This window comes from Phaseolus vulgaris, chromosome 6 (assembly GCF_051622355.1).
Source record: "Phaseolus vulgaris cultivar YP4 chromosome 6, ASM5162235v1, whole genome shotgun sequence".
NCBI lineage: Eukaryota > Viridiplantae > Streptophyta > Magnoliopsida > Fabales > Fabaceae > Phaseolus > Phaseolus vulgaris.
Window position 1 is genome coordinate 26627501 of NC_143503.1, and position 12475 is coordinate 26639975.

The following is a 12475-nucleotide window of genomic DNA, read 5'->3' on the forward strand; positions in this document are numbered from 1 at the left end:
ATTATTATATGTATATTTGTATTTTTTAAATAACAAGAAAAAATAATATAGAAATATTTATATTTTTTTTTATGTTTCTTTAGATAGAAACCTTTAAATTTTTTATGTTTTATCGAGTACAGGTTCAAAATAATTTTCCAAAGGAATCGATTGACCTTCAATCAAATGAATTAGTATTCTTAAATCCCTGTAAAACAATCATAAATGAGTCTCATTAAGACAAATTGTTTTTAAATTTCATCATTTTTTAATATTTTTTTCTAAATTTATTTTTATTTCTTTCTAGCTTTTTGAAGCTTACTCTTATCAATTTTCTATGTTATATCTCTGATAAGACTATGATGAATTTTGACTGACAAAAAATTCATTAAAAGTAAGTTTTATTTTTCTATCATATATCAAACTATTTTTTTCTTGTTCCAATTGTATGTGTAGAATTTTATCATCTCATCATGTGAATGTTGCTACTGGATTGTCCACATACAAAAATAATTTTTTGATTTTATAATTATAAAAACATTAATTGTTATAGCATGACATCAATCTTGTATATATGACTATATAAATATGTATTTGTGAATGAACATGTTACCAAAAGACATAAGATATAAGTACATTTATGAACTTTCGGTATTCATAAGAGTTTGGAGAAGATTCAAGATAGATGTATTTATAAAATTAGTTTTAAGTGTTTAACAAACCAAATTTACTCATTATTTATCCAAATAAAAATTCGTTAGACAAATTGAAGTATAATAAAATCCTCATAATTTTATTTTTATAAAAAATTTCATAATCATAATTTTAATATTTTTTCGTTTATAAACAACTAATTTGTGTAAAAAAATTGTAGTGACATGAGTTATATATATATATATATATATATATATATATATATATATATATATATTATTGTTTCACGTATTTAAATGTGTCAATAATTAAAAGATAAAATGTATGTATGTTCTAATATGAAAATATTCTAAAATCACATGTAGGTTTTGTAAAATAAAATACAACTGCAAAAATATTGTTGTACTCAAGTAAGGTTACTCTCTCATAATAAAATTATAGAAGTAAAAAATATTTATGTGTAATTTATTTATATACATATTTATCTATCTGTATTTGTATACATATTTTATTTTAGGTATCATTTCCAAAAATTACATGTCCAAAATATTCACAACATAGGTATAAAGATGTTGTCACGATAATTGCAACTGTGAAGGCTTTTTTCATGGTTTAATATTTTTTTTTTTTTAGGAGTAGACTCTAGAGTGTCATTTGCTAAAAAAATTGAATACTTTGTTTAGGTACTGGTAGGGAAAAATTCAAAACCTTATAGCTCATTAATCATGCATCATTTATATAATGAATAATTGAAACAACAAATTATCTAAGATACAAGTGTTTCATCCGTCAAACAATCCAACACTTACAATCTTTCTTTATATAAGACAAGATTTGACAAAACGTGTATTAAATCACACAATACAACGTAACTAACATTGTACCACTTAAACATATTTGTGTGTACAGGCACATTAATTTTTTAGATGTAGGAAATGCCCACTACATTTGTTTTTCAGAGATATTCGATAAAGGTGCTAGCAAAGTCAACATCAAATAGTCCCTTGAAAAGTTATTTTCTTCACCAACCTCACTACAAGATTTTTTATTTATTTACATTATTACGTACGGATTTCAGTATGTAAACAAACATTATACTCGTCAAAAGATGTTATCCTCTTCAACTCTTCTACATTAGCCTGTAGTGACTATTCGAATACTCATTAAGCCAGGAGTGGTTGGAATCAAGAATATGCAAGGGAGTAGTCAGGAGTGGCTAAATGTCCAAAGAATACTCATTAAGTCAGGAGTGGTTGAAGTCAAAAGTACTCAAGAGAGCAGTCAGGAGTGGTCATTAGCCCGAAAAATCTCGTTAAGCCAAAAGTCGTTGGATTCAATAATACTTAAAGGAGTAACTAGAAGTCTAAGGAATACTCATTAAGCCAAAACTAGTCGGAATCAAGAATACTCAAGAGAGTAGCCAGAAGTGGCTAAATACCCAAAGAATACTCATTAAGTCAGGAATGGTTGGAGTCAAGAGTACTAAAGAGAGTAGTCAAGAGTGGTCATGTGCCCAAAAAATACTTAAGCCAGAAGTCGTTGGATTCAAGAATACTTAAAGGAGTAACTAGGAGCCTAAAGAATACTCATTAAGCCAAAACTTGTCGGAATCAAGAATATTAACGGGAGTAGCCACAACTGAATATGTTCCTAAAGAATACTCGATTAAGCCAAGAACAACTAGATTCAACAATACTCAAGAGATTAAAGGTGGCTACAAGCTTAAAAAAATACTAAAGGGAATAACAAAAAGTGACTTTTTTTTTATCAGCTAAGAATAACAAGAAGTGACTATAATCCCAAAGAATATTTTATTACTTTGCGACAATAATGTGCCTAATAAAAACTCAATCTATTGATTGAGAACTAAATATAAATTGTTGTGAATGAGAAAAATATTAAAACATATCAACACCTAATTTCATTTGTAATATCAACACCTAATATCTCCATCACTTTTGTCACCAATAACTCGTAGGTTCACCTAAAATATTCAACCAATAATCTCCAAAAAACCTATTGTCTCCACTAAGATTAAACCAAGAATCCCCCACAAACTTATTCTCTCTTAACCCCACTCAACCGCACATCTTACCCATCCTATAAACCATTTAACTATTCTTATAAGTATATGTAAACAAGTACAATAAGTCCATGTTAATTGATATTTAACTTAAGCTTCATAAAAATTGCAGCATATCCCAAGTGAAATTTTGTTTTTTAATCAGTGCATAAAGTGAAATTGTGGATATTTGTTTGTCGATTCATTGATACTTGGATATACTGGTTTATATAAGAAATTCATATTTTATATGTATGCATCAAATTCATATTATTTCTATTATTTATTTCCTCATTTGTCATTTGTATTTGGGTACCTTAGACCTTGCTCTAAGCAAAGCACATATTTTTCCTAAAGTAACTATTATTCCTCTTTATTACTTCATACCTTTAACCTCAGAGGTAGTCTTGAAGCCAGCATAGTTCTTCTTAATTATTCTGCTTAAATTTCATTAACAGACTTTTCAAATTTAGTTTACTGAAAGCTATTTTTATTATTGTTAATTATTTATTAATCCTGGAAGCATCATCTGCTGAATTTGCCATCAAAATTCACATTTGTCTTGCTTATCTCACTTTGTATTTCACTTTAAGGTCCAAATTTTATTTTGCAGATCATATATGTCAATCTATAGAAGTAAATATACAAAACAGTGCATTATAAATAACTACTATTATTTTAAGAAAACAATTAAAATATCACTATAGTTTTCCAACGAGATTCATAATACACAGACCTCAGTTAAACACACTAAGCTACTTGAAAAGTAGTCATTAAATGTTCCTATTTCCAACAAGATAAGATGTTGACCCTCTTATGAAATATACATCTCACATATTTATTTTCTATTTTTATGTTGACTCCTTCACATAATATTCCTAATCTTCTGGTTTTATAGAGTTGTTTGTTTTATATTTGTTGTAATCTCTTGGGGTTACTTATTTTAGTTAGGCTAATAATGGTCGATGGTGTTATTGATTGGTTTTTCATCCTTTTTTTTTATACTTATATTCCAGTGTTTTGAATTCTCAGGTTCATGCATCCACTATGATCAGTTTTTTTCAGTGTGAAATAGTATACCGGTATGGACCGAACGGTTAATACCACAATTCGACTCCTACGACTGAGTCGATTGGATCCTTTGATCGAGTCAATCGGCTTCTACGATCGAGCCGATCGGTTCGTGCAGGTCGACCGACATATCCGGTCCATTAACTCTCAAATCAAGGTCAGCAAAATTAAATCACCATTAAAAATTAGGTAATACGCTCCTAAGTACGATCCACTTTACTAATCTAACCCAATAAGGTAAATCCATTAAAATAATATAAATAACGCATATTTCAAGAACAAGGTACGTCATTAATTATTGTACACCTCCGAGTACCTTGTACACCTCCGAGTACCGAACGCTCTTTGTTGACTTGAGCGTCGGACTGCAGGTACTCCCATTCGGCAGACATTTTTCTCAGAGACTAAGCGATCAGGCGACTGAAACATAAAAGAGTAGCACGAAAATTGAAAGAGTAGGTTGAAGTGCGAACTGACCGACCAGTAGGAGGGAAAAAAATAAAGTCGATCAACAGTTTTCTAGGTTTCATCTTTCTATCAGGAATAAGAAACAACTTTTGAAATCTGGCTTTTCCAATTTGGAGGGCCATTATTTATAACTGATTGGTGTAAAGGACGCTATCCATTGGTTCATAAGCATTGTTGATGGAGTTTGTGTTGAATCGAGCAATAATGAATTTAGGGATTCTTCATAACCAATGAGTCCATCCCAAGCATCTATTGGTGGATCTTCCAGTATTAAGGGTAGAAGTTTGTGTTTACACTAGTGATAGGAGTTTTTAGTTTTTTTGTTCATGACATCACTATTTCTCCTTTTAATTCTAGATGTGTCTTTTAAAAACAGAACAAGTCCAAATCCAAAATAAACAATAAAAATAAGTCTATTTGTTATACAAATGTACATGTTCATAACATACTACGTATCAACTGTTTCTTTCTGTAGACAGTTAATATCTGATCAACTACCTATATTGTTTTAAACTTTAAATTAAAAATAATTAAACTTAATTTTAAAATCATATTCAAAATATGGAAATTTGCATTCCACAACTGAAGATGACACCAGAGTTGCAGGAGAAGGAGAAATACTGATAAATCCGCGATAAATGTACTAAAATTTTGAAAATATAATTTTGAAAGGGCTTAAAAGAAGAATGGAAAATCAATAAAAAATTATAAGTGATTAAAATTATTACTTTTTAATTGATTCGAATTATTTTTTGAAACATTTGATTTGCGATTTAACACTTTGGAATTGATAGTAATTGAACCATTAATTATTTAAATATTGTTAGTTATTTGTTATTTTATTTATATATGTGAGTGATCTATATGAGAAGAAACTTAATATGTTTAAATACTTTTTAACCTTAAACACGACTTCATATTTTATTTTTAATTCATTTTTTATGTAAAAAATAATTAATATGTATAAATTTTTTTTAACATTATATATAACATGGAGAGAACACTTTTTTAATTATTCCAAAATAAATAACAACAATTATTATGAGATAACATTATACTGTCATATATTAATAAGAAGACATATAATAAAATCGTCAAATTAATTCAAACCATAAATTAATTTGATTTTTATGTTTAAATCGAACTATATAAATTTTTGTTTGATTCAAATATATTTTTAAAAAATTGAACCAAGCAGTACCATAATTCTTATATGGAGCCAAAAATAATAAACATAAATTCCAACCGTAAACAATTATATTGAAATTGATACGTAAAGGGAAATTCTTTTTAATTGTTCTCAATTTTTTTATTTTTTTTATTCTTATATTAATATTTAGTTTTATTAATGTTTATTAAAGAAGTTATATTATTTTTATTTTTAATTTTGTCTAGAACAATTTTTTTAATTTAATTTTTTGAAATATATTTTCATTTTTTCAATTTTTTTCACGCACGGTTACTGAAATACACATGCACGGAGCGTCTCTGTTCACCTTACTTATAATAATATATTTTTTTGCAAATTATCTCTTGAAACGCTTTCAATAATACAGAAAATTTGAAGTTAAAATTCTGTCTATATTTTTCTATTTTCACATTTTTCAATGTATTGAATTTCACATTTTTTTTCTCTCCTTTCAATCTATATAAACATAATTTGAATGAATCCAAACACACTGATGAAAAAAAAGTAGAATGATCCAAAAATTCCAAACATTCCTTGTAATAATAATACTGTTCTAAATAATAAAAGGTTTTTATGTTTAAAAATCGATAAATATATTTTCATTTGAAATTCATTTATTAAATAATGTGAAAAAGATCTACTTATTTGACAATATACTAAAACAATTAGTGAGGCATTACTTGACATATTCAATATCTAATTCTAACAACTTATTTAAGAAAAAAGCAAAGCATTTTTTTTTGACTTGACAAAGCAAAAAAGGGGAGATGATGATGACTCATAGAATAATGACCTTTTAAGGGCTCGTCGTGATTATCACAAATTGTTTCTGAAGTTAAGTAGAGTAGGAGAAATGTTATCAAGCAGAAGATACATTTTTTCTGCTATCAATTGAAAATAATTAAGAAAAAAATGTGGGTCATGTCACGTAGTGTTCATTAGAAGTTAGGTTTGTGAGAAGTGACAAAATAATGAAAAGGAAAATCATTGCCAAAACATTGACCTTCCACATTAAACCGTGCCAGCACTTTATACCAATTCCTGTGGTCCCCAAACCATGATGAATGGAATCCCTCGTTTTAATTATACACAAATAAAACCGATCAAAATCTTACTGCATACTACTTGGTAGTAGTAATAATATTTTTTGAAAAAATCAACCTTCAATTTGGAGTGTTAGAACAATAGAATGTGATGGATGGAACCCATCTTCAACAACCCAACCATAAAAAATTATATAAAAGCTAGGGATTTGTACTTTTTTTATATGTTATTGAACTAGCCATAAGAAATTATATAAAAACCAGGGATTTGTATTTTTTTATGCTATTGTTCTAGCTAAAAAGATGTTTTCCAACTAAGATGTCTTCCCAACTAGAAGATTTATTTTGGTCAGAAAGAATAATTTCCACTCGAGTTGTTCTTATGTCCTTGAGTTTAATTCATTCTCCTTTCTTGTAAAGCTCTTCTTTCTCTCTTTCTCCTCGTTACTACTCCTGTTTCTAATTATATTTTGAAATGAATCTATATCCTACATATCTTGTAAATCTCCCAAATCACCACTTCCTCCTACTAAAAGTTTATTAATTCCAGAAATCGACATCAGAACAAGAACCATCTCTTCTCACTGTATAATTGGACTCAGTATTTTATAATAAAAAAACTCCTTTGCCGGCAACTTGTTTTGTTGCCATTAATTTATCTATTGTCTCCTTCTTAAGAAAGAAGAACATGAACGATGAGTAATAATTCCATCAATATGACAAAATTAGGAATTACATTTGGTTTCATCTTAAGCTTGTACTGAAAGTCAATCAAATTTGCCAAAACTAAAAAGCTTGTACTTGGATTTCGAAATAAAATTCCGAAGCCCAACGAAATCTCATAGTAAAGCGTGTAAAATTCAATTAAAAAATTTCCACATCTGTGTATAGGCATGCGTGAAGAGAAATAAACCATAAAATAAATCTGTTTTTGCTTCATCAAAATTATGAACAGTGCAGAAAGTTGACCTAGTTATTTTGGCGAGTGAAAGTAAAAAATGAAAAATAGAAAAACTAAAGAATGTAAGAAGTAAATAGTAATTAATAGCAATAAAATGATGATGAATGAGTGACATTCACATTAATTATTTATCAGCAATAGGACAATACATAATAATAAACAAACATTGAATATCATCACCATGTGTACAACGAAACGCGAATACGAAACATTAAAAAAAAGGAAAAAAAAAAGAGAATAATAATTTAGCTTCTGCACCTGGTGATGGCGCTGCAGCCACGGCTGTAGGGGTTGGCCTGAGCGCCAGGCTGGCAATTGTAGTAGGAGGCGCCGCGGCGAGAGCAGGGCACAGTGTTCCTCTGGAGCGCACCGTAGCTTATGTACTTCGTGGTGGCTAAGATGCGCCGGCTGATCTCGCTGTCCAGCTGGAACTCTTCATCCATGGAGGGCATCCACATCATTTCCATGCCCAGCGCTCCCGCCTCCGCTGTCGGCGACGCAGATAGGACCAGAACGGTGGCGCAAATCGCCAGGAAGAGCCACGAACACGAGTTTGCCATTGATGTTTGTTTCTTCGTTTGCTGAGATTGTTCGCCTTGTTTTCGTTGATGGAATGAATGAACCTTCCGAGGAGCTCACGATAACAATGCTTCTCTCTGTCTCTTCCTTCTTGCTTTGGTTTTGCAGAGTAACGGCAGCATTATCAGCAACCAGTTTAAAAGACCCTCGCGTTCAACATTGACACTCGACTACCCTTTATTTACATTCCTGCCATTCCCGTAAGAAAAATAAAATAAACATATTTGTAAATTTTGTGATTCATTGACTCTTGAGAGAAGTTCAATGCACCGAGGTTTTCAAAATCATTTATGATGTGAAATCTAAATTTTTGTGATTAATTAATTATACATATAACTATTTATTGTATTTACATTGTCATCTATTTTCAAAATAATATATATATATATTATCAAATAGGTAACAAATAATATATATATATATATATAATCAAATAGGTTGTTATCTAGAGAACGATTCATTTTGGTTATACTTCTGGTCAGTCACTACTATTTTGAGCTTTCTGTTTTTTTTTTCTCCTTTCAGTAGTCTGGTTTCACAGGTAGAAATGATACCTGCAGAAGACACTCCAACACTCAAGTCAGTCAAAGTGTCAGAGTACGGTAGATAATGACATATTTGATCATTAGAATTTGTGTTATTTATATTACTTAATGGACCTTTGTTGGTGGACCGGATTAGGAGGTTAGTTCACGTTTAGAGTTGTATTAAACAACCCTTAATCGTGGATTAACCCTATTAACTTGGTTAATCCATGACTCGTCGCTAAAGATCGATCGGTCACATGTTATCACGTGACCTTCTCATCATAGTTGATTGGTGAAGTTCCTGATCGAGTCACTTCGTCCTAGTACAATATAAATAAATAAATATATATATATATAATATTTGTAATAATTATTTTAAAAAGATTAAAAATTTCTTAATCGGTTCAATTAAACTCTAGGTTTTATAACATCATTATTACCTTTATCTAAAAGCAACTTTTAGCAGTATATGTTTGAAAACAGATGATAAAAAGAAAGTTCCACTTACATGCAGTAGTTAAACACCGCATGCGACATATAAAACAGGTATTTCTTCTAACCACAACCATATTCTATGATCTGTGCATTAGTTTTATATTCACCTGCTACTCCAACAATCAATTTTCAAATGTTGTAAAGTATCTCTTTTAAGAATATATAATTTTAATGAATACCAGGTAAGGGTTTTCATTGATAGAGATAAAGTTTTGAAGACTTGTTCACTGCAATGCAATGATGGATAACAGCTAAGTTTCTCATGTAAGCCAAGAGAATAACTAACTAGTAATTGAATAATACAAGTGTGGCATTCAGAAGGTGGGAACAGAGTCAAGTAACAAATTTATTCCATTTCAGATTATGAGTGTCTCGTCTCTCGTGTTTTTCTCATTTGAAGTGTCCTCTCAATGATTTTTTAATAATTAAAACTTTTATTTTCTCAAATTTTGTGTGTTAATAGATTGCAAAGTTAAATTTTGTAGAAGCTAAGGTACTTTGCTACCACCTAAAAGCTTGCAAACCATATGGGCCACAAATAACATATATTAGCCAGGATGAGATTCCCTCAATCACAAATAACTAACTAAATTGATTAAACCTCATTCTAAGAAAGTTGATAGCTGAGATCGTGTTAAATATAAGAGTTCAACTCATTTTTGTAAATAATTTCATCAATATCATATACATACTAACACTTATTACACTTAATTATACTTAATTATTAAAGACCGAATGTTAATCATAGACCATTAAAAGACCTTTGTCTAATACTCCTTTAACATTTCAATAGAAAACCAGATTCTCAAACACATGTTAAAATAATTTATATTCCCACACCAAATGCTCCAACCAATTTCTTCCATTCCCCATGCTACAATAGCACAAAATATTTTCAATTTCAATTTAAACACACTTCTGCATTGGGGTTAGTTTATCATGTATACTTTCAGAAACTGTTTTTATCTAAATAAGATACTTCAAAATTTCAAATTAACAACCAAAATTTACTATATAATTAACGAGAATGAAGATTGAAAATATCTAAAAATAGAACGTGACTTTTTTTATTATTAGTTCTTTTGTTTTAATCGTGATTGAGAAAAGAAACCAAAATTTAAAATGTCTTGAAAAATAAAATAAAAGAATTCATACAATCTTTATTATATTTTTTTCTATATGTTAACTTCAGCGCTTTCTTCTTCTTGGAGACAAGAACATTCACCTCCACTCCTAAGTTTGGTTTAATATTCGGCTATCCACAACACGTTATCTTTTCATATATATATAAAAATAGTGCGCATTTATAAATTGAAATATTTCAAAAACATGTTATGAGGTACTTTTGTCAAAATAAATGTATTAATTAATACAAAAGCTCTGTAACTGTAAGTGATTTCAATCCCTAAATTTATCAAAAAAATTCCCTGTAATAACATTCTAAAATAGAATAATGTTTAAAATATAAAGTGAAAGTTTCAAAACGAAAATGGTGACTGGTGAGAATCATACCACTTAATCATCTCAACTTTTTTTTCCACTTTAGAGGATCCTTTCCTTTCCCAACCCCCCTTGTCTGGCTTCATCCATTGAGATTGTTTATGCATTTTTTTTTCTGTTCTATACCTCATTTTCAGTAATCAGGGATTAAAGATTTATAATGCACCATGCAATGTATAACAAATACTAGAAAAAAGAATAAAGAAACTCCTATTCGAACAAACTTTTAATTCATTAGTTGTAGTTTTCTTAGAATGTCCATTACTTTTGACAAAGTCACAAAAATTATATAGTATTTTTGTGTACAATGCAAAAAATATGTAATGACATTCAATCCTTTTGCCCTTTTGGGTGCTAACTTCCTATTTAGTTAATTAAGATTTAGAACATATCTATCTTTTACCTTTTATGTAATATTAATTTTTATTTATTAATTGTAAAATATCTTTATCTTTGATTTTAGAACTGTATCTTTATTTTTAGTCAATTTGAAATCAACAATAAGATGAGATAAATCAACAAAACAAAATAAGACTACAATGCCTCAATTACTCAAATATGGATATTGATTATGGTTTAACTTTATTTCACCAATTTTTATATTATGGTTATGGGAAATGGCCTTGGAAGTTATATCTATTGTATATAACACTCAGCCCCATCATTTTAACAGTTGTTTTGGTATTATATGTTAAAGAAAAGGAGGGAGGAAGGGTTGTTATTGGTTCAACTTCATTTTGGTTGAAAGTGTGTATGTTATTGGTCGAAGGAAGACATTAAGACAGAAGGTTAGCATCAAGTCACAAAGTTGTTTAGGCATAATGAGGAGTGATTGGAAGTGGTACCAAATCCAGCCCCTTTGTTGTCCTATGGTGGCTCCACCATGGTGCACTTAAGATTCAGAAAGTTTACCAGAAAAAACGACTACATACCAGTCTTTTATATTGCAACTCTGACCTGCACACACATAATTGAATTTTTCCCTCTATGATAGTACCGTGGATTCTGAAATTCAGTCCCAAGTATAATAGCATTACTGAGAAATACAGAGCACACCATATGTGTGCAGTGTAGAAAAATTGACAAGATTTTCAGCAATTTAAGTCTTAAAAAATTAAAATTAAAATTTAATTTAATTTTACAACTTATAAAATAATCTGAAAATTTATACATATGAAACTACATATTTTTCTTAATTAACGTTAGATCAATATCTATTCATATACAATAATTTTATATGTTTTTTCTTTTTCATACACGTTCGTTTTTACATGCCCAACAATTTATTTATGCTAGTCCCACAAAAGAACAGAAAAATAGTGCTGGAGAAAAAAAGGTATGAGTCATAAAAGAGAGGAACACAGTATGAACAAAATGTGTTTGGGTTGACAGCAATTTTTGAAAGCGACATGAAGATGTAATGCTGATGGGAAAATAGGTTTTATTGGCATTGTGACAGCAATAGTGTGATGATTTTTTTGAAAGGGGCATGAAGAGTTATTTGGTATTTATTTAATAGAGAAGCAGATGTAGATGGAGAAATAGTTAGTGAAGAATAAAAAGTGAAATCTGAGAAGTGGAAAGAGAGAAAGAGAAGAGTGGTTGGGAGAAGAGGGATTGGGACCCGCACACATCTCTCTGGCAGAGGGTGTTTACGCGTTCCAAAGCTACCAGCTGCCATATCATGAAATCAAGAAATCAAATGCTCTAAGTAATGTTTTTTTCTTTCGTCAATCATCAATGCTTATTTTATTTCAGGGAAACGTCACCTCTCTAATCACTAATTTATACTATTTTTTATCACACTCGCTCGAAGGAGACAGGGAGGGACGCCAATAATTTGCAGTCAAACTTTCACTATTCCTTTTGCATTCAAATTAAACAGTATTCTGTTTCCTGTACATCATAGAATTGATATTTTCGATTGTTAAGATTTTAAAATCACTT

The 12475-nt window shown here is 29.6% G+C and overlaps 1 protein-coding gene across 1 annotated transcript; it reads right to left on the bottom strand.

The window, feature by feature from the left end:
* Positions 1-7522: 7522 nt before the first annotated feature.
* Positions 7523-8134, bottom strand: LOC137831677 (protein RALF-like 33). Its single transcript, XM_068639450.1, has one exon. It carries the CDS (start codon positions 7985-7987, stop codon positions 7673-7675), a length of 315 nt encoding a protein of 104 aa, XP_068495551.1. The 5' UTR covers positions 7988-8134; the 3' UTR covers positions 7523-7672.
* Positions 8135-12475: the final 4341 nt, after the last annotated feature.

Excerpts from the sequence above, each read along its gene's own strand:
- LOC137831677 (XM_068639450.1), bottom strand. The coding sequence starts at position 7,987 with ATGGCAAACTCGTGTTCGTGGCTCTTCCTGGCGATTTGCGCCACCGTT.